This window comes from Cetorhinus maximus, chromosome 27 (genome assembly GCF_964194155.1).
Source record: "Cetorhinus maximus chromosome 27, sCetMax3.hap1.1, whole genome shotgun sequence".
NCBI classification, from domain to species: domain Eukaryota; kingdom Metazoa; phylum Chordata; class Chondrichthyes; order Lamniformes; family Cetorhinidae; genus Cetorhinus; species Cetorhinus maximus.
In genome coordinates, this window is record NC_135905.1 from 24,067,872 (window position 1) to 24,088,849 (window position 20,978).

General features: G+C 39.9%; 1 protein-coding gene across 3 annotated transcripts in view; it reads right to left on the reverse strand.

The window, feature by feature from the left end:
* The window catches only part of ccser2a (coiled-coil serine-rich protein 2a), a 568,362-nt gene that overhangs the window by 513,919 nt on the left and 33,465 nt on the right, over positions 1-20,978 (reverse strand). For 2 of the 3 annotated variants that reach the window (XM_078530897.1, XM_078530899.1), the window contains exons 2-3: positions 5,845-7,339; positions 2,287-2,498 (exon numbers count right to left, since the gene is read on the reverse strand). In XM_078530897.1, coding sequence (XP_078387023.1) covers positions 2,287-2,498; positions 5,845-7,300 — 1,668 coding nt within the window. In that variant the 5' untranslated portion in view covers positions 7,301-7,339. The remainder of the gene's footprint in view (positions 1-2,286; positions 2,499-5,844; positions 7,340-20,978) is intronic. The other variant, XM_078530898.1, reaches the window with a different exon arrangement.

Below are 20,978 nucleotides of genomic sequence, written 5' to 3' on the forward strand. Positions count from 1 at the left end.
AATTAATGATCTCGTAGTAAAGACACCCCTAGGCTTCAGCGATCACAATATGATTGAAATTTACATTCGGTTGGAGGGAGAACACGATGGGTCCAAGGCTAGTATTTTGAACTTAAATAAGGGAAATTATGAGGGCATGAAGGTGGAACTAGCTAAAGTGAACTGGCAAGTGAAGTCAAGAGATAAGTCAATAGAGATGCAGTGGCACACATTTAAAGGGATGTTTTAGAGTACCCAGAACAGATACATTCCAACGAAAAAGAAAAATTCCAAGGGGCGGATCCACCGTCTGTGGTTAACTAAATAAGTTAAAGGTAGTATCAAACTTAAAGAAAAAGCAAATAATTGCACAAGGAAGGGTGGCAGGTCAGGAGACTGGACAGAATATAAAGAGCAGCAAAGAACGACTAAAAGATTAACAAGGAGGGAAACAGAGTACGAGAGAAAGCTAGCTAGAAATGTAAAATCAGCTAAGTAAGAGTTTCCATGGATATTTAAAAAAAGAAAAGATTTAACAAAGTGAGCATTGGTCCCATAGCAAGTGATTCTGGGGAATTAATAATGGAAAATAAGAGATGGCAGATGGATTGAACAGGTATTTTGCATCAGTCTTCACTATAGAGGATACAGGTAACATCCCAGATATTGCTGTAATTCAGCAATGGAATTGGAAGGGAGGGAGAAACTCAAGAAAATTACAATCACCAGGGAAGTGGTGCTGAGCAAACTGTTGGAGTTCCGGGCTGACAAGTTCCCGGGTCGTAATGAAGTTCATCCTGGGGTCTTAAAAGAAGTGCCTGGTGAGATAATTAATGCGTGGTTTTAATTTTCCAAAATTCCCTAGATTCAGGGAAGGTTCTACTAGATTGGAAAATAGCGAATATAGCTGGTTGTCCTAGTGTATGAATTGCAAAAGCCTAGCACGAGGCTACACCAAGTAATAAGGAAAGCTAATAGAACGTTATTGTTTATTGCAAGAGGAATTGAATACATAAGTAGGGAGGTTATGTTTCAGTTGTACAAGGCACTGGTGAGACCACATCTGGAGTTCTGCATACAGTAATGGTCTCATTATTTAAGGAAGGATTTAAATGCGTCAGAAACAGTAAGAAGGTTTACTAGACTAATACCAGGAATAGGCAGGGTGTCTTATGAGGAAAGGCTGGATCTGCTGGAGCTCAGGGGACTAAGAGACGACTTATTGAAACATAAAAGATTCTGAGGGGTCTTGACAGGCTGGGTGCAAAGAGGATGTTTCCTCTTGTTTGATAATCTAGAACTAGGGGTCACTGTTTACAAATAAGTGGTTGCCCATTTAAAACAGAAATGAGCAGAAATGTTTTTCTCTCAGAAGGCTGAGTGTCTTTGGAACTCTTCCTCAAAAGGCAATGAAAGCAAAGTCTTTGAATGTTTTTAAGGCAGAGGTAGATAGATTCTTGATAAGCAAGGGGGTGAAAGGTTATGGGGGGGGCGGTGAAAAAGTGTGGGGTTGAGGTTACAAACAGATCAGCCATGATCTTATTGAATGGCAGAGCAGGCTCGAGGGGTCAAGTGGCCTACTCCTGCTCCTAATTCCTATGTCCATGTGTAAAAGTGGAACTCTCTCCTATAAAAAGCAGTGGATGGCAGTTGAATTAAGAAGTTCAAATCTCCCATCAATAGATTTTTTGCTATTCAAGCGTATTAAGAGAAATGGAGCCAAGGTGGGTGAATGGAGTTAGGATACAGATCAGATACACTCTCATAAAATAGTAGATCAGACTCATGGAATTGAATTTCCTCCTCCTGTTCTGACACAATCCCGGTGTGTTTATTGTTGGTTTGAAGTTGTAGCTGTTTATTTTTTCCACATGGTGTCTCTGCTGTGCCGTTATCAAACTGCTCACTGAACAGTGCTGCAACACTCCAGTTCAACAGTGCAAGTTGATCTACCCTTTTCTCTTAATATTATTCAATATTTTTCCTTCCTCATCTATCGTTATAGGGGGTCCTTACACGACAATATCCGCTTTCCCAAACTTCTCCATACAATACAGACAAGCCCCTCATTGCGGAGTTGCAGAGGCTCCCATAATGATGTAAATGTATACTGAGAAATGCATTGTTAAACACAAAATAATACAATTCAACTTTATTTGAGTCACATTTTTTTTAAAATAGTATAGTCCCCTGGGGTGTTGCTGTGCCCAGCAGTGGAAATAGTTTAAAGAACATTTGAATAATTATCTTCTATGTTGAGTACTTCCACCCCATCCCAAATCAAACCTACAGAGCGCCTATTCTTACCAGGCTGTTCATCTCTGAAGACTCAAGGCTGCCACATTGCTGGACGGTACCAAGTGCCTCCATGCCCTCTTCATCCCACATGTAAGTGCCAGCTGAACTGCTGGAAGGAGAAAGTTCAAAGGAGGAACCCATTGCGTAGTTGACATCTGGAGACATAAGATCATTACCTGATGCTGTAGTCTGGGAACTCTCCAAATCTTTAGACTGGTCTACTCAAAAGACAAAAAGGGACAAAAAAAAAAGTTATTTCAATATGACAGAAACAACAACCTTTTTCAGAGCCTATCACTATGTCATCATGGAAATATATACTTGTTTTAGAATGTTATAAGAATTGGAAATCTAAAATACATCATAAATTGTTATTGTGCAAAGCCAATTTTATTATCATAGACTGTCTGTGCATACATTAATACTAACTCTCTAACTGATCGGAGTGGTATCCAGGGCACAAATAGCTCTTTCCATTTAATATATTGATATTTGCTTATGGAGCAACCAAAATGCTAGCCTGTTGAATGTGGAAAACGAGGGGCAGTTCACATTGCGTAAGCATCTCTGACCCACAGATCACATAAGTAAAATTTATCACAAGATCACATGCAGCAAAGTAATCAAAGCTGACTCCAGTATCATGAGATAGATCACAACATATATCAAGGTTACACATTGTAAATTCTGAATAAAACAAGTAGAAATGCTCTCTTTCATGTGCACAATCATTTATATTTACATCTATGCAGCACATGAGAGGGCTGAGATTCTCAAATTTTATTCCTAATAATATTTCCTAAGAAATGCCAAAGTTTTCCCTGAAACTAGTTACACAATCTACTACTTCTCTTCTGCACCACTGGTTGGAACACATTTGAGAATTTATCCAGTGCAACAACCCATTCATGTTTTTGAATATTGTCATAAACCTTACAGCCTCTGCTTTTCCCTTCTATTGCTATGGGGAAGATGGAATGTCCAGCATTGCTCAGCATATTCACTGGTTATAACGGTATCATAAAGGTTCAAGGTTTAAAAAAATTGTCTCTGTTGTGTTTGTTAATCCCAGTTTGATCAGCAATCAAGGTGTTAGTCTGTTCAAGTACATTCATAGCATGTGTGGATCTTGGAAGGCTGGCAAAAAATATCACATATACTAAAAGGCCAAAGGCGACATTCCTAGCAGAGAAACTGAATTATCATGGGGGTGGATGAATAAAGTGAAATGGAACAGATAAGGTGGTCACTGAAAGGCTGAGGAAGTTAAAGAAGGGATTAGACCCAGAGGGATGTCACACAGGATACTTAGAAAGAAATAGCCCACAAAAATCAATCATATTCTTACCACTACCTTCAGGGAAACAGAAGTTAAGTTATGAATTGGAAAACTGTTATTGTAACAGCATTCATTTAACAAGGGAGCTATAGGCCCGTTAGCATAATATTATGGGCAAATTATTAGAAAACCATCTTAAAAGAGGGGCCAATGAAACGCAGCCATAATAACAACTACTTTCTTTTCTTGTATTTTTAATGCTGTAAAGCTTCCCAAGGTGCTTCACTTGGAGCATCAAATAAAACTAGATACAGCCACATATGAAGATATTGGGGTAGATGACCAAAAGCTTGATTAAACAGTTAGGCTTAAAGGAGAACAGAGAGGTGAGAGGTTTAAAGAGGGGATTTCCAACAAAATCACTGGAATTATTTTATGGAAAGACCTTATCAGTAGTGAAAATTCTGTACCTTTTACATATTTGGATTTTAACCAAGATCATGATGTTACATAGTACTAAGGCATGGAATAGGAACAAGCTTCTGAGGACGTCCGAGAATTGGGCGAACCAATAAAAGCAAAATGTGGTTTGTGAATAGAGCTGTGTCACAATGACAAGGGGTCACTTCCAGGGTTCCAACAGGATCAATGTTGAGCCATTGCTGCCCCTAATGTGTAGAAATTATTTACATCCAGGACCAAAAACAAACCTAAGATTTCAGGTCACACAAAGTTAAGGCTGAGGCTCAAACATTGGGAAACAGATAAACAAAATATAAAGGGATTGAAATATGTTGGGTACATGGACTGGTACGTGGCAAAGTGCAAATAATGAAGAGAAATGCAAGCTAATGAAATAAGGGAGTTGGCAAAAGAAATAAACAGTGGGAAACCAAAGTGATACCTAGCATACCACATCAGAGCAATGAGGAGAGGCTGAACAATTTAGAATTGTTCAATTGTTGAAGAATTTAGAATGTTGAAGAGAAGCTTCAGGGAGGTATTATTTAATTTTCAGATTCTTCAGAGAATAAATTGAGGTTATGATTGAGAGCCAACGGCAATGATAGTGTGGCACTATGAGGATGATAGTGCAAACATTGAAAGGGATTAAGTTCATGGTAGGTGTGTTGATGACTATGCAAATTTCAGCATGGTGTAAATATGTTCGTATGCATAAGCACACATCATACTAAAACAATAAAAAGTGATCATTTAAAACCTTATCATGGTGTAGTACGACCGAAAAAAAATGCATTTATTTTGGAGCTGAACTGCAGCATTGGGCATTCTCCTGGAATCCTGTTTACCCAACTCACAGGAGAGTGAAGTTATACAGTCACCTGCAAACTGGTTTCAATCCAAAACCATTATTTGCTTTGGCACCTACCTGCTCTAATGCACTCAAACTCAGATCAAACACTGGCATCTATTCCACAGTATAAGTTTAACTGCCTGAGGTTGCACAGAGTACAACTGCAGTGTCACACTTTCCTCTACCTTACTCTGCAATCGGTTTTGCCTTAATATCCAATTTACATTTCACAAGTTCAGCACGTGTCAGCCAAAACTCCTATGCGCCAACAGTAAACGCAAGTTTAAATGCACTTGACCCAACAGAATGCCCATTGATGGAACACAAGGGGAGTTATTCGTACTAATTCTTTTGTGACAACCTGGGCAGTTATTGTTAAATTCAATTTGCCTCAGCAAAGTTTGAAGCTGAACTCATTCAAAAACCTAATTTATATAGGAAACCATTCTATTCACTAAAAATATTTTAGTTTCTAACAGTAAATGGTGCTTGAGCTAGCAAGGAAATGTTTGTGAGCAGTTACTGAGCCTAACAGTGGATGAAAGCTGAGTAAATGTCAGGAGATACATTCATTAACACAAAATGCTTCAATGATCACATCATTACAATTTTGCATACAAATTCAACTCCCCCACCTAGGCTCACTAACTCCATGGCTTTTGATGCAATGAGATCATCGGCCCTGGTTATTGTTTATGGATTATTGTTGGCAGTATAAATTCGACCTGAAGACTGCTCTTGGCTTGCTGACGTTGATGCTGATGCTGACGTATTGACATAACTTTGAACTAGCATTGTACTCATTTCACAACTACATCAAATGCGAACTGAGCCAATTGGTCAATGACACCTTCCTTTGAAATATCCGCCAAAACGTTAGTGCAATTCATAACATGCCCACTAAAATATTCTTACTACTTTATCTTAATGGCAAATATAATTTCAATGCATTTAATTCTGAAAACTTACGCACCAGAGAAACCAGTCTCTATCCAATCTGTGCCTGTATATGCAGCAATTAAAGGTTCCTCTATTCCAGCGAAAGACATGGCCTCGTTAGGATTGTAAAGATCATCAGGAAGTTCTGCTGAAATAGAATTGTCACTATCCACAATTTCTATGGACTCAGTACCTGAATGAGGTAAATGTTCACTTTTATCATCTATATCACAGTTGGAATCAATTGAAGTGATCAATACTTCCGGGTTATCAATATCTTTTCCAGAAGTAGGTTCAAGTTTCTCATTAATTCCAGATACAGTGTTCTCATCTATAGTGCTAACATTTAATGCATTTTCAGCATTGGATTCAATATTTATATTTTCATTATTTAAGCCACTTTCACCAATACTTGGGGTCCCAGGATTTTCTTTTATGGTTCCAGACATTGAATTAACATTACTTCCTGTTCCTGAAGAGACCAACCTACCACACTTCATCAACGAAGATCTTGTCATCTTGGAGGCAGAAGCAGCAGCATAAAATGGAACTGCGGGGCAGCTGGGGGGAAGCAGAGATTTTTTGAAGGCAGATGGTGGTGCTTTTAAGCATGGTCTACTGGAAGTACGTTTGCAGAGTAATTCACTTGTGCTTGAGCTATTGGTGCCCTTTGTGTTGCCATAGCAAAGAGCATTTGATTTCAAAGGAAGACTCGTTCTCATTTGTTGTCTCAGACAAGATCTATCTGCAGCCTTTGAAAAGGATAAAGATCTTGGTATTACATCAGTACCACATGAGCTCCTTTGTATGGAATGTGAAAAACTCTGTGATCGTACAATGTTCTCATCTGACAAGTTCTTCAGGCTCTCTGTAGATTGGCTAAGACTATCTTTAGAACTACTTGATCCAGAGAAAGTCCCTTCTTGTTCAGCCATCTTTACAACTGCTGTTTTGTGAAAATGGCCAATTGACTGGGACCTTGCGATTTGTGAGGATGTGAATGGCTTTCCCAGCATTTTACCACGATTTCCTTTTGTGGAATGATTTAATCCAGCCACAAAGATTTTGCTTCCTTCGTCATAAGATGTAATCTGCTGCTGTTTTTGATGCCTGGATGCTACATTTGACTTACTCTTAAAGCCCAAGTCCGTGTGATCTTTAGCAAGAGGAGCCTTCGAATAAGAGTGTCTCTCAATTTTAACAAGTTCTTCATTTGGAAAAGCACAAGGGAAGGAACTAGCTGGGTCTTTCACACCTTGTCCACCTGATTTAGTTTTAACTGACTTTTTCCAATTAAAAGTAAAGGCACCCACACAACTAGTCCCATTCTGCTTGTCACCAGCTTTTGCACTGCTGGAAGCACTGACACTGCGAACACAGGCTCCATTTGATACAACCTGGGGAAGAGTCTCACTGAGCTTAGCAGTTCCACCACCAAACTTGGGCAATCTCGAAACAGAGGCAGATTTTCCCTGTATTTTTCCTTCCATTAGCTAGCAGACACTTCAGGTTCCTAATGTACTTGCAATCTACAAGAGAAAGAAAAAAAATAATTTGTACAAATTTACATCAAACAAATCACCCCTCCCTGCCCCACAAAAGCTTAAACCTATGGCATCTATTCTAAATAAATAAGGATAATGATCAATTATTCCCTGAAACACATCATCATTTTCTCCCCTATATGTGTCAAAAGCAAATGTCAAGAGCATACATCAATATTACAAAAACTTACTTGCACATTTACTTAAACACTTACACTTAAATATGAAGAGCTTGGAATCATTTCAGCATGCAAGACTGCCTATTTCCAGTTATTTAACTTTTGTATTTTTGTTAATAGAGCTGCAAGTAGGAATGCGGACTAATAATAATGCTGTCTGAAAAGTACAATTAAGCAGTAACATATAAGCATGTGCACTGCACCCTAGGAACTAGAATAAGTCAGTTAACAAAAAGAAAAACAAAAATCACAACATCTGTCCTTGAATTGACTACGTATGCATTGATTACTTGCTACAGCTTATTTATAGGAATCAAGTTATTTGAGCTAAAGTCGAAATGTTTTGGGATTATTTTGAAAAAGAAACCAACTACAAAAACATGGCATAAGTGTAAATACAGACTTCTAAAAAGCCTTCGTTGGGTTTGTGTTCCTGCAAAAATATACAGTCACCAACACACGAAACACTGTGCATTTGCGATGATTCGATCAAACAAGCTAATCTGCTCCTGTTTTCCACAACTAGCAATGAATGCCATAGGATGCTCCAATTGTCATAAATCAGAAACATCTCATTCTTTTGGCTTGTCGGATATTAGGTGCATGCCATGGAATATCACGGGACCACACAGTTGGAAACCTATTGTCTTGTTAATACTGTATATCTCAAGCTGTGGACACCAACAGAACTTGGTGTCTGATTTAGGATTTATCCACTGATAAATAGCACCAAGAACAGCCCTTTCCAAACCTCAAGACACAAAACAAAAAAAGCCAATGAGTAAACAATATGTCAGGAAAACATATCTGTGTACCAAATTGAGGCAACTGGTCCTTGACAGGCCACTTCTGTCCCTTTTCACATTGAGAAGCAACTTATTACAGACTATCTTCATTTTAATTCTCCCTCCAAGTAATATAACCTCCTTGTAAAATTCAGAAGGAGGGCTGCCCAAATCTTTATGCAGACAGAGCTGGTGTCATGAAATAATCATCTGGGAAGGTGGTGGTAGGCCTTCTGGTGTGATCGTTTTTATAGCTGAGGGACTTGCCGAACCATCTCAGAGGATGTTAATAGTTAACCATATAGCTCTTGAGAGTCACACGTTGGCTAGAGCAGATGGGGTGGCACATTCCCTGTGCTGAAGGGCTTTAGGATATTTTGCTACATTAAAGGTGCCTTGTAAATAACGCAAGTTCTTTTGTTAGAAAACTTGCCAAGCAAGCTAGCACTAATCAGGCAAATAAGGCTTCACTGGCTTGAGCATGTGGACAGGATGGAAGATGGCTGCATCCCCAAGGATATGACATACAGAGAGCCAGGCCAGCTTAAGAGACTAGCAGAGTGTCCAAAACTCCAATTCAAGAAGGCTGTCAAAAGAGACATGAAAGCCCTCAACATCAATCACAACAAATAGAAAACTACAACTAACTATGAATGTATCTGACGACACAGACTGTGGGCAGGAATTCGCCAGTATGATGACATGTGGTTTCAGAAGCTCCGAAGCAGACCCCAGCCTGCAAACATGGTGTCAGCAGAGATCATCCTGCACCACCGGCAAGGGACTTCATATGTGACACTCGTGGTAGGCTTAGCCTTTCTAGAATCAGCTTGCTCTGTCATCGAAAGAAGTGGAGCAGATATTTCACCCAACTTCACCTGTTGAGTGCATTCCCATCATCTCTTGCAGATGGACGGATGCCAGGTTGTTGTTAAAGAACATTAATGATCTTAGTGGGTTTTTAACATCGTGCCTGGATCAGCCCTCTAAATCTCTAAAATTTAATCACTTGGTTCTATCCCTCTGACTTTCTCCATCCTATTTTTTTCTTCTCCATATGTTTATCCACTATCCTTTTGATATGGATCAGAACCAATCAGAAAACAGCATTTTTACTGGCTCTGGGGCTTACACAAAATTGCAATTCTCAGGAAATAAATCTCATGCAGAAAACTACAAATTTGTCCAAATAATTTGCACCAGAAGTATCTTAAATCTATGATTAAGGTTCTGTTGACTTTCCTTTTGAAAAGGAAAAGACAATCATGCTGTGCTGTCATGAATAATGACCACTTCTCAAACCAATTGCTCTCTACTGGACAGAGAAAGCAGGGAAGCTACTGTTCCTGTGCTTGTGTTACAAATCATCTGACACTGCATAGTGAACAAGGGCAGCAAACAACAGCAAGAGTATCAAATTCGATAATGAAACGTTGAGTACACTTCCATCAAATACAGTGACAATTTCTAAGCTTTGGCTTACTTTACAATAGTGGACAGCAGCATAGTGGTTACAGTATTGGACTAGTTATCCAGAAACCTAGACTAATGATCCGGAGATACAAGTTCAAATCCTACCATAGCACCTGGGGCATTCAAATTTAGTTAATTAAATATATCTGGAATAGAAAGCTAGTATAAGTAACGGCAACAACGGAACTACTGAATTGTCATAAAAACCCACGTGGTTCACGAATGCCCTTGGGAAAGAAATTTCCATTACCACTTTCTCAAAGGGAATTAGGGATGGGCAATAAATGCTGGCCTTGTCAACAATGCCTGCATCACATGAGTGGATTAAAAAATCTTCAACGACTGAAGATGATCAGATCAACCTAATTCTGGGTAAAAATACAATCAGTCCTCAATAGATTAAGATAGCCGATAAGCAAATAGGTTGCCTATCAATTTAAAAGTTCAGTCCGTTTATACCTAGTTAATTCAATCCCAATTATCTTTTATGTTACATATCATTTACTGACCATTGCAAGGGATTTCCATTAACACTTCAGAAACATAAATGTCTTCATGGACTAGACTGGCAGGCATAACTGCCACCCCTTCTACAATATCAAAACAAAAGGTTCATTAGCACTGACCCAGTTAGAAATTCCTGTAATTGGAACGTGCATACACTATGCCTTCCCAGTTCTGATATCAGCATGTTCTTGCAGACTTTCCAAGGAGCCCAACCCATGATGCAAAGCACTTTTGGCACAATGGCTTTTAGCCTCAATTTGTAGGAGCAAGGTAACTTACAATGCAAAGCTCTACATTTTAACCCATTGTATGACAGATGGTAGATGTTTGCAGTAGCCGCTGCATTATGCTGTAGATCTCATTAATGATTTATAATGGAAATTCTGAAACAATCACAGTGAATGTTAATTATAACCATTGCTGGCAGCTGTACAACAGTGCATATGGATGCAGACAGTCAGACAGTTGTATAGTTAACTGTACAAAATGTGGCTGTTAATGAGGGTCAAAGTGGGCAACTCCTTTAGAAAGCTGGCATAGGCAGGATGGGCTGAGGGGCCTCTGTGATGCAAAGTTCTAAGATTCTTTTAAACCTTACAAGCGCTAGATGTGGCTGTATCACCTAACATGGAGCAGGATAAGTTGCCAACCAAAGGTAGCAGAGAAATATGTGAGCTGAACTATCCCAAGCAACAGTGCAAAGTTGAAAATTGTTACGGCACTTAGAAGTCCCAGCTTCATAAAAATTAGTGGTGGATTTTGAATGAAGCTAATTATTTACAATATATTTTCCTAAATCACAAAAAACCAAACAATAGTTTCCATATGATTAAACACAGGTGAAATGCTAAAAAGATTATTGCACCAGTTACTGCTCTTCTGCCATTTGCACTTATACATTAACAGCATCTTAGAGACATCATCCTGTTCCAATGCATCCCCAAAAAGTGTGCTCTGCCAGTGTTTTTTTTTTAAATTCATGCACATGACATGGGCATCACTAGCCAGGCCAGTATTTATTGCCCTTTCCTAACTGCCCTCAAAATAGTGGTAGAAGGTGCGAAGAGGAAAAATTTAATTCCTGGCTACATGTAAGTGACCTTCCCCAGACTAGTGCAAGTCCAGATGGTTGCTGTGATTCAGACAGTGGCATTTTGGCAGGTGTGGACAGGTAGAGGTTATTGCCCAGGGATTCAACATCTTTGTCAGAAAATGTAGTGAACAGTTTAGGCATAGCCAGGAGTATGGTTGCTACAAAAAGAACGCCTCTACTTAGAATATTCTGTCGCAATGTAATCATGCAAATTTAAGTTGGATTTAAATAACCCACGCCATACAATACAAACCCATTGAAGCAACTGTATAATACACCAGGCCTCCAGTAATTTTAAAATGTGGGGCATATCCCACAGTACTGAGGCTACACAAGTGAACTTGGACATCTGCTTGAAAGTCCTGGTTCTTAATTTTATTTTCTCACTACTAAACCCTTACACTGAACAAACGAAATAGGAGCAGTATGCCATTCGGCCCCTCGAGCTTGCTCAGTCACTCAATAAGATCATGGTTGATCTGTTTGCATTTTGAATTCCACATTCTCATCTACCCCCGATAACCTTTGATTCCCTTGCCTAACAAGAATCTATCTACCTCTGCCTTAAAAACATTCAACGACCCTGCTTCCACCACCTTCTGAGGCAGAGAGTTCCAAAGTCGCGCAATCCTCAGAAAATTTCTCTTCATCTCTGTCCTAACTTTAAAACAGTGCCCCGAAGTTCTGGACTCACCCACAAGAGGAAACATCCTTTCCACGTCCACATTGTCAAGACCATTCAAGATGTTATATACTTCAATCAAGTCACCCTTCATTCTTCTAAACTCCAGTGGAAATAAGCCCAGCCTGTCCAACCTATCCTCACAAGACAACCCGCTCGTTCCAGGTATCAATCTAGTAAACCTCATGTGAACTGTCTCCAATGCATTTACATCATTCCTTAAATAAGGAGACCAAAACTGCACACAGTATTCAAGATGTGGTCTCACCGATGCCCTGTATAACTGAAGCACAACATCCTTACTTTTATGTTCAATTCCTCTCATAAAGGATAGCATTCCACTATCCTTCTTCATTATGTGCTGTACCTGTAAACTAAATTTTTGTGACTCATGCACGAGAACACCTAGATCCCACTGCATCTCAGAATTCTGCAGCCCTTCTCTGTTTAAGTAATACTCTGCTTTTTTTATTCTTCCTGCCAAAGTGAAAAACTTCACATTTCCCCACATTATACCCCATCTACTAAGATTTTTGCCCACTCACTCAATCTATCTATATGTCTGCAAACTCACAACAAATTACAAGTCATTGATGTAAACCGTAAAAAGTTGAGGCCTCAGCACAGACCCCTACAGGACCCCACTCGTCACAACTGGCCAATCAGACAAACACCCAATTATGCATGCTCTGTTTTCTGCCAGCCACCCAAACTTCTATCCATGCAAATATGTTCCCCATACACCATGAGCTTTTATTTTCCGCAATAACCTTTGATGTGGCACCTTATCAAATGCTTTCTGGAAATCCAAGTACATTATGACCACAGGTTCTCCTTTATCCACAGCATATATTATGCCTTCAAAGAGCTCTAATAAATTGGTTAAACATGATTTCCCTTTCACAAAACCATGCTGACTCTACCCTATTACCTTGAGTTTTTCTAAGCGCCCAGCTATAACCTCTTCAATGATCGACTCTAACACCCTCCCCACGAAAACATCAAACTAAGTGGCCTGTTTTCTGCCTCCCTCCCTTCTCGAATAGAGGGGTTATATTTGCAACTTTCCAGTCTGATGGAACCTTTCCAGAATCTAGGGAATTTTGGAAACTTAACACTAACGCACCTGCCACCCCCATTAGCCACCTCTCTTAAGACCCAAGGGTGAAGTCCATCAGGACCCGGAGACTTGTCAGCCTGCAGCTCCATCAGTTCACTCAGTACCACTTCCCTAGTGATTGTAATTTCACCAAGTTCCTCTACCCTTGCACCTCCTGATTTATAGGTATTACTTGAATGATTTTTGTATCCTCTATAGTGAAGACAGAATCAAAATATTTGTTCATTTCACCTGCCTTTTTCTTATTATCTACTTTAACGCCCCACTCACTCTCTAGGGGAGCAACATGCACTTTACTTTTTAAATACCTGTAAAAACCCTTGCTACCTGTTTTAATATTTCTAGCTAGCTTCCTCTCATGCTCTAATTTCTTTCTCCCAATTAACCTTTTAGTCATTCTCTGCTGTTCTTTATATTCTGACCAATCATCTGACCTGCCACTGATCTTTGCGCAGTTATATGCTTTTTCCTTAAGTTTGTTGCTTTCCTTAGCTAACCATGGATGTGGATCCTCCCTTTAGAATTTTTCTTTATGGTAGTAATATACTTATTCTGAGTATTCTGAAATATCCCATTAAATGTCTACCACCGCTTCTCTATTGATCTATTCCTCTAGCCTAGTATCTCAGTTCACTTCAGCTAGTTCAGCTTTCATGCCCACAATTTCACTATTTAAGTTTCAAATACTAGTCTTAGACCTACTCTTCTCCCTTTCAAACTGGATGTAAAATTCAATCATATTGTGGTCCTGCTACCTAGGAGTGCCTTCACTTTGAGGTCATTAATTAATCCTGTCACATTACATAATGCCAAGTCTAATATAACCTGCCCTCTAGTTGGTTCCAGAACTTGCTGCTCTAAGAAACTATCTCAAAGGCATTCCATGAACTCCCCATCCAGGCTACTACTGCCAATCTGATTGTTCCAGTTTATATGTAGATTAAAGTCACCCACGATTACTGCTGTCCCTTTATCACAAGCACCCAATATTACTTCTATACTTTGTCCTACATTATGGTTATTGTTAGGGGGCCCATAGACCACTCCCACTAATGACTTCTCACCCCGACTATTCCTCATCTCCACCCAAAACGATTCTACATTCTGATCACCTGAACCAAAGTCATCTCTAACTATTGCACAAATGCCATCCTTGATTAACAGCGTTACCCCTCCACCTTTCCCTAATTTCCTATTCTTCTTGAATGTCATACACCCCTTAGTATTCAGGACCCAATTCTTGTCATCCTGCAGCCACATCTCCATAAGGGCTGTCAGATCATATTTATTTAGTTCAATGTGCATTGTCAATTCATTTACTTTGATATGAATGATACACGCGTTCCCTTTCTGGCATTACTGGCCTATATGGGCAATGAGGCTGCCGACACCCATCAAAAGTAATGGTCTTTGTAAGTAGTACTCTCATTGCCTCCAAGGAACTCGTACTGTCAACAAATCTTACCTCATGAGATTGATCTTGACATCTCTAGGGAGCAGTATGTCTTTATTCGTCTTGCAATGTTTGTCAAATAGAGACCACAAATTCCCACAATGTATGCCACTACTGAGGTAGATTCACACGTGCAGCCCGAATGCATTTGAACCTCATATAAATTATAAATTATCTTAGCACATTTGAACTAGAACAGGAAGTAAAAGGACTTGGAAAGACTGATTGCTGTGAGCTGAGCTTTCGTGGTGCATTTCAATAGCAACAGTTAGAAGCCAATACTCGCCTCCAGTTCCATTCTGTTTTTCTGTTAAAATATAGATAATCTTGAATAATGTATTTACAGTGAGGGCAATAAAAACTTCGAATAAACACCTTTAATATTAGGTATTTTGAATGGCCTCAATAATTTGAAATAGTGCTAAATCCCAAAAATAACCACAGGATTCAAACTGTAAATCAATGCTTTTCCTGCTGCAAATGTTTTTTTTTTGGGTTTGCCCAAATCTTAGAATCTAAGAAATAGGAGCAGGAGTAAGCCATTTGGTTCCTCAAGCCTGCTCCTCCATTCAATAAGGTCTGACTGTGGCCCTAACTCCATTTTCCTGCCTTCCCCCATTAACCTTGACTTTCTTACTCCATCCCCCTTGCAATAAAAGCCAACATTTCATTTGCCTTCCTAATTACTTGCTGTACCTGCATGCTTATGTTTCGAGATTCACCTGCGAGGACACCTAGATCCCTTTGTACTGCAGCATTCTGTAGTCTCTGTCTAGTTAAATAATACACAGCATTTCTATTCTCCTGTCATAGTGGACAACCTCACATTCTCCCACATTATATACCATTTGCCACATTTTTGCCCACTCACTTAACCTATATCCAGAATTGTAGTGGAAAATTTGAGATGCAGGAGCTCTAAGAAAATGTGTTGGCTAGAACATTTAAAAATCTACTATTACGTTGTTGTCATATGTACTAATCATCCGAGTCCCCAAAAAGTCAGTAAACTATGCTTTTTCAGTGAAAAATATTAATGCCAGTAAGGGATAGGCGTTTTATTTTAAACTATGAGATATTTTGAATCATTAGTTTTTAGCGTAGCTAGAATTCCCACCGAGTATCCATTATCCAAAATCCTTGGGGCCTATCGTGTTTCAGATTTCAGGTAATTTTAGTTTTCGGATACCACATATAGCACTAGGCCTACTTACAATAGCCTAAGCTGAGGCTGGCTATAGTCTAAAGTCAATAAAATGGTTTCAAAAGTAAGATGTATCACTGCGGCAGGGGTGGAGTAAACAGTGAAAACATTGTTCCTCACCAAGTGTTTGGCAGGGGGGTGTGCTTAACAGTTGCCCAGAAGCAACATGATTTTACAATTTTCTTCAAGCCCACCTACCTGACAATGTGCACGTGCCTCTGATACAAAGTAGTTATGAAAGCAATCAGAAAACATGTTCCTGGTTTCCTGGGCGCTCTTCCTGGCATTATAGTGAACTGATAATGTCCGAATACCCTTGCAGCTCCTGGGACATTGGCTTGTCCCAATTATAGCCAATTTATATTTGTGTGCGCCAGCCATGTTGGCAAAACAAGGACACTCAGCATATCCTTAGCCTCCTTAATTCCAGTTGGTGCACTCTCCTCAGCCTATTCCTCGGGATGTACCATTAGAAAGACTCGTTTCTTCACCATTGTATATTTGTTCAGGCGAAAGGTTTTCATCTGAAATTAGCTTGGCAAACTCAATAGATTTTCCAGCGGCATCATGGTCTGCAGACGCTTTATCACCACAAACTTTCGAAAACTTGATGCCATGATGCTTCCTTAATTTCTGCAACCAACACTGCACAATAATTTCCACCACGGGTCAGGTTCCACACTCGTGCTAGAGGGAGAGGCTGGTCTTGTCCTAGAGTCCTCTGTCTGTCGGTGACATCGCAGCCAGGTTGTGACATATGGTGTTGGATCCCAATGGGTCGGAGGGGGATGGAGTCTGTGTAGTCTGATGAACAAGAGTGATGGTACTCGGCTTATGAGAATTCATGAGTGCGTTGGTGTTATAATTAAGTTAATTTGATTGAATCTTGCTCACATTCTGCAGTGCTTCTTGGAATTATTTGCGTCCAAGTTAGCAATGGTCATAAATCCTAGGAAATGTGTTGTCCAGCTTCCTCCACATAATCTCTGATTGCATCGATTATAAATGTAGATGACAATTTAAACTTCTTGCAGAGAAAAGCTATTGCCAATTCTCTATAACCTGGTTGCATTTCAGCTGGCCAACAATCAATCAAGAACGTGCAATTGATCAGAGATGCACAACTGGATTGGGCTGTGAACATTCAATTTTGTAAATTATTAACAAGACTGGTAAGAAACTGCTGATAATCTCACTGTTGTTCCCTAACCTGACTGTTCTGAACTTTCCCTGTGTGACTGCAATTTTGGCCTTAAGTGTTTTTGTTCCAGTTCACTCTTTCAGTCCATGCAAAAGGCATATGCCACAAAGGATCAGTCTGTGCATACACAATTGTTGTGTATTGTGAATCATTGCATCTCTACAAACACTTAGGGCATTCCGAATTCGTGTAATGTGTCATATGTCAGAGCTAAGTCCAAGAGAATTTATTTTGAGGAAATCCTCTTTAACAGGCCCTCATGGGTTTTCCTGTCAGGCGCAGACCTTGTTTCATCTTTCATTGCCAGTTCAAAATGAGTGCATAATGCTTCATAGATACAGCACACAGCCAATACTGTTCGGAACGAACTTGCTACCAATCTGGTGCCGAAAATGTGGCCTATTTTGGAAATTCTTTGCTCTAATTCAGCAGCACATTCTGCCAGTTGCCTCCAACTGTTTATAACAGATCACCTCTCAGAATACAATTTGTCCATAAAGGAATGGAAATGGTTCACCCCACTAACTTCCATCATCGAATTGCCCCCTGTAAGTTCTAATCTATAGTTCAGGCAATGCCAAATAATAATATCTGCGTATTGCTCCCCAAGTCTGTGAGCTACACCTGATTTGGTGCCCAGCATAACACTCACTCCATCATTAGCAAACACTACAAGATGCTGCTTCATGTAGGAGCCATCAAAACCATGTTGTTTCACAAGACATTTTTTTTTATCCATTCATGGAGTGTGGACTTCGCCGGCTAGGCCAGCATTTATTGCCCACCCCTAATTGAGATGGAGCTGGTGAGCTGCCTTCTTGAACCGCTGCAGCCACTGTGCTATAGATATACCCACAGTGCTGTTAGGGAGGGAGTTCCAGGATTTTGATCCAGCGACAGTGAAGGAAGGAACATTCAAGAAGATAATTGTTGTATGAGCTTTTTGATCTCGAAGTGCAATCAGATCTAAAAATATTAAGTGTGGATCATCATCATCACTTTCACATCTCAGGTAAACTACTAGAGTTGTTTTGGTACTTAGGCTTGTAGATTCATCAATAAGAATAGAAATTTTATCCTTGAGTACTTTGATATGCTGGCAAATTTTTCATCCTCATCTGGGTAGCTATGTGGTCAATAATTTCTGCAGCACTGTAACAGGAATGCAACCCTATTCTTGTGTCAGCACCATTTGCACTTTGAAGTTCCAGCAAGCCAAAGTGATCAGAGTAAAGTCTGTTGTTTTGAGCCAAGTAGTATGCAGGGCAGAAAACTGTACAAGTCACTTTTAAATGATGTGTTCAGGCTGTCACAAATTTTTCCAAGAGTGTCGTCTTCTGCTTTTCCAGCGACATGTTGTGCAGTGATGTGAGCTTTCGACAGTTTGTGTTCTACAATTTTTTTTGAGAGAGCTTTTAAACGTGCACTCCAGCTGGATCCATTGTGTGTCACTTGGTATAAACGCCATTCATTCAAAAGTCTCAATCCTTTGGACATGAAAAGTGATAAGCTACCAATATTTGCACACACTTTACACCCAAGTTTTTCATTCTTATAGTCTAACCAAGGATATGTCTCTTTCTCTCTTCCACATTTCCTCTGTCCACACATCTGCACAGGGATACGGAACTGACACTGTATCAAGTTCAGTTTCAGATGTACACAGTTCGGTCAATTTTGACTTTGACTGGGCAGCTGCAGCACTGGAGCTTTCCCCTCCATCATCACTCATTCTGACAGTACATGAAAGTTCTTTACTTTCTGTACGAAAGGAGGGGGTTATGCTTTTTGTTTCATGGTCATTGTGTTGCTATCAGGTGATTTTGATCAGGTTTGTTTGTTTTTTTTCCCCCTATTACACATATAGCAGGCTCTTGGGTGTGGAGATTTTAGAAATAGTCCTGTTTCCTGTGGGCAGCTATTAGCAATTCTGACTGAGGCCTTTCACCCTTCAGGCTGGCAGTGAGTACTGAGCAGGCCAGAGGATTTTAGGCTGTTTTAATTTATAAGGTGTTAACCTGTCACTTCGAGGCATCCAGAGCCAGGCATTAGGGAAAAAAGACAAAATACATAAACACTAACAGCATTGTGGGTGTACCTACATCGCATGGACTGCAGCGGTTCAAGAAGGCAGCTCACCATCATCTTCTTAAGGGCAACTAGGGATGGGCAATAAATGCTAGCCCAGCCAGCGAAGCCCACATCCCGTGAATGAATAATGAAAAAAAAAAATTACCTGATAGGTTCCAGAACATATTGTTCCAAGATATTATATCAAACACACTATGAACTCAACCTCTAGGCTACCTATGCCAATTTGATTTGTCCAATCGATGTGAAGATTAAAGTCACTTACGATTATTTCTTGATGTTAACGCTTTCCTATAGTGTAGCTACTGTCAGAGGCCTTACATATCACTCCCACCAGTTACTTCTTTGCTTTGCAATTTATCTCTACCCAAACTGATTCTACATTTTGATCCTTCAAACCAAGATCATTTCACTATTGTACTGAGAATATCCTATTTTAACAGAGCTATCCACCTCTTTTTCCTTTCCTCCTGTCCTTCTGAAATGTCAAATACCCATGACTATTCAGATCTCAGCCTTGGACCTTGTAACCATATCTCTGTAATGGCCATCTCCTTGATGGTCAGTGACGTACTAACTTACTTTCCCTTCCAACGCCTCTCTACCTTGCTACCTCAAGTCCTCACAGTCAAAAATATTAAATCCTACCTATTTGCCCATGTCTGTAATTAACTCCCATAACGATTCCCATTTTCTGCAGGGTGCCCACCATATTCCCCCTGTGGAGTACCTGGGTTATTTCATGACAGGTAAGATTCTATGTAAACGCGAATTGCTGGTCAACAAAAACACTGTTGTTTTATTTTAGCACATACATTTTGCTCCAGAGACTCTGTTTATGACTGTGGCATACTCATATATGCTTTTTTTAAAATTGGCAAGTTTCTACTGTAAAATTCGCCTTAAAAAGCACTTTCCTTTTGGATTCAAGACTTAAGCACAGCGACCTGTCTCCACACATGGACACCTACTTAACAAAAGCAAAATCAAATCGGATTTTATTTCTGACCCTACTTTTTGTGAATCCTGTTAGTCAGTCTGCCAAATAGGATTTTGAACAGGGACAAATAACAACCCTAACATGTGGTGAGGCCACATCTAAAGTACTGTATACAGTTTTCATCTCCTTATTTAAGAAGGGACATAGCTGCATTAGAAGTAGTTAAGAGAAGGTTTACGTAACTCATTTCTGGGATGGGGTGGTTATCTTGTGACGACAGATTGGACAAGTTGGGCCTGTCTCCACTTGGAGTTTAGAAGAATGAGAGGTGATCTTATTGAAAAATGCATGATCCTGAGGGGCCTTGACTTGGATGCTGAAAGGATATGGGAACTAGAACTGGGGCGGGGGGGGGGGGGGGGGGGGGGGGCACATCTTAAAAATAAGGGGTCCCCCATTTAAGACAGAGGGGAGGAGAATTTTTTTCTCTCAGAGCGTCATTAGTCTGTGGAATTCTCTTCCCAGAGAGTAGCGGAAGCAGGATTATTGAATTTATTCAAGGCCAACTTAGATTTTTGATCAAGGGTTCTGGGATTGAAGGGGTGGCGGGGGTGGGGTGGTGGAAACAGATAGGAAAATAAAATTAAGGCCACGAGGGCCACAATCAGATCAGCCATGATGTTATAAAATGGCTGAGTGGGCTCTAGGGGCCGACTGGCCTACTCCTGCTTCTAATTCGTATGTTGGTAACTAAATATGTACCATGCTGTTGTTCAGGTCCAGTGAAATGTTATACAAATAAAGTCAATCAATATGGTGAATCCAATTTTCTCACAATATCATCCTTTTAAAATTTCCAACAAAAATCAAGCTAATATCCCAGCCTGCAACAAAAG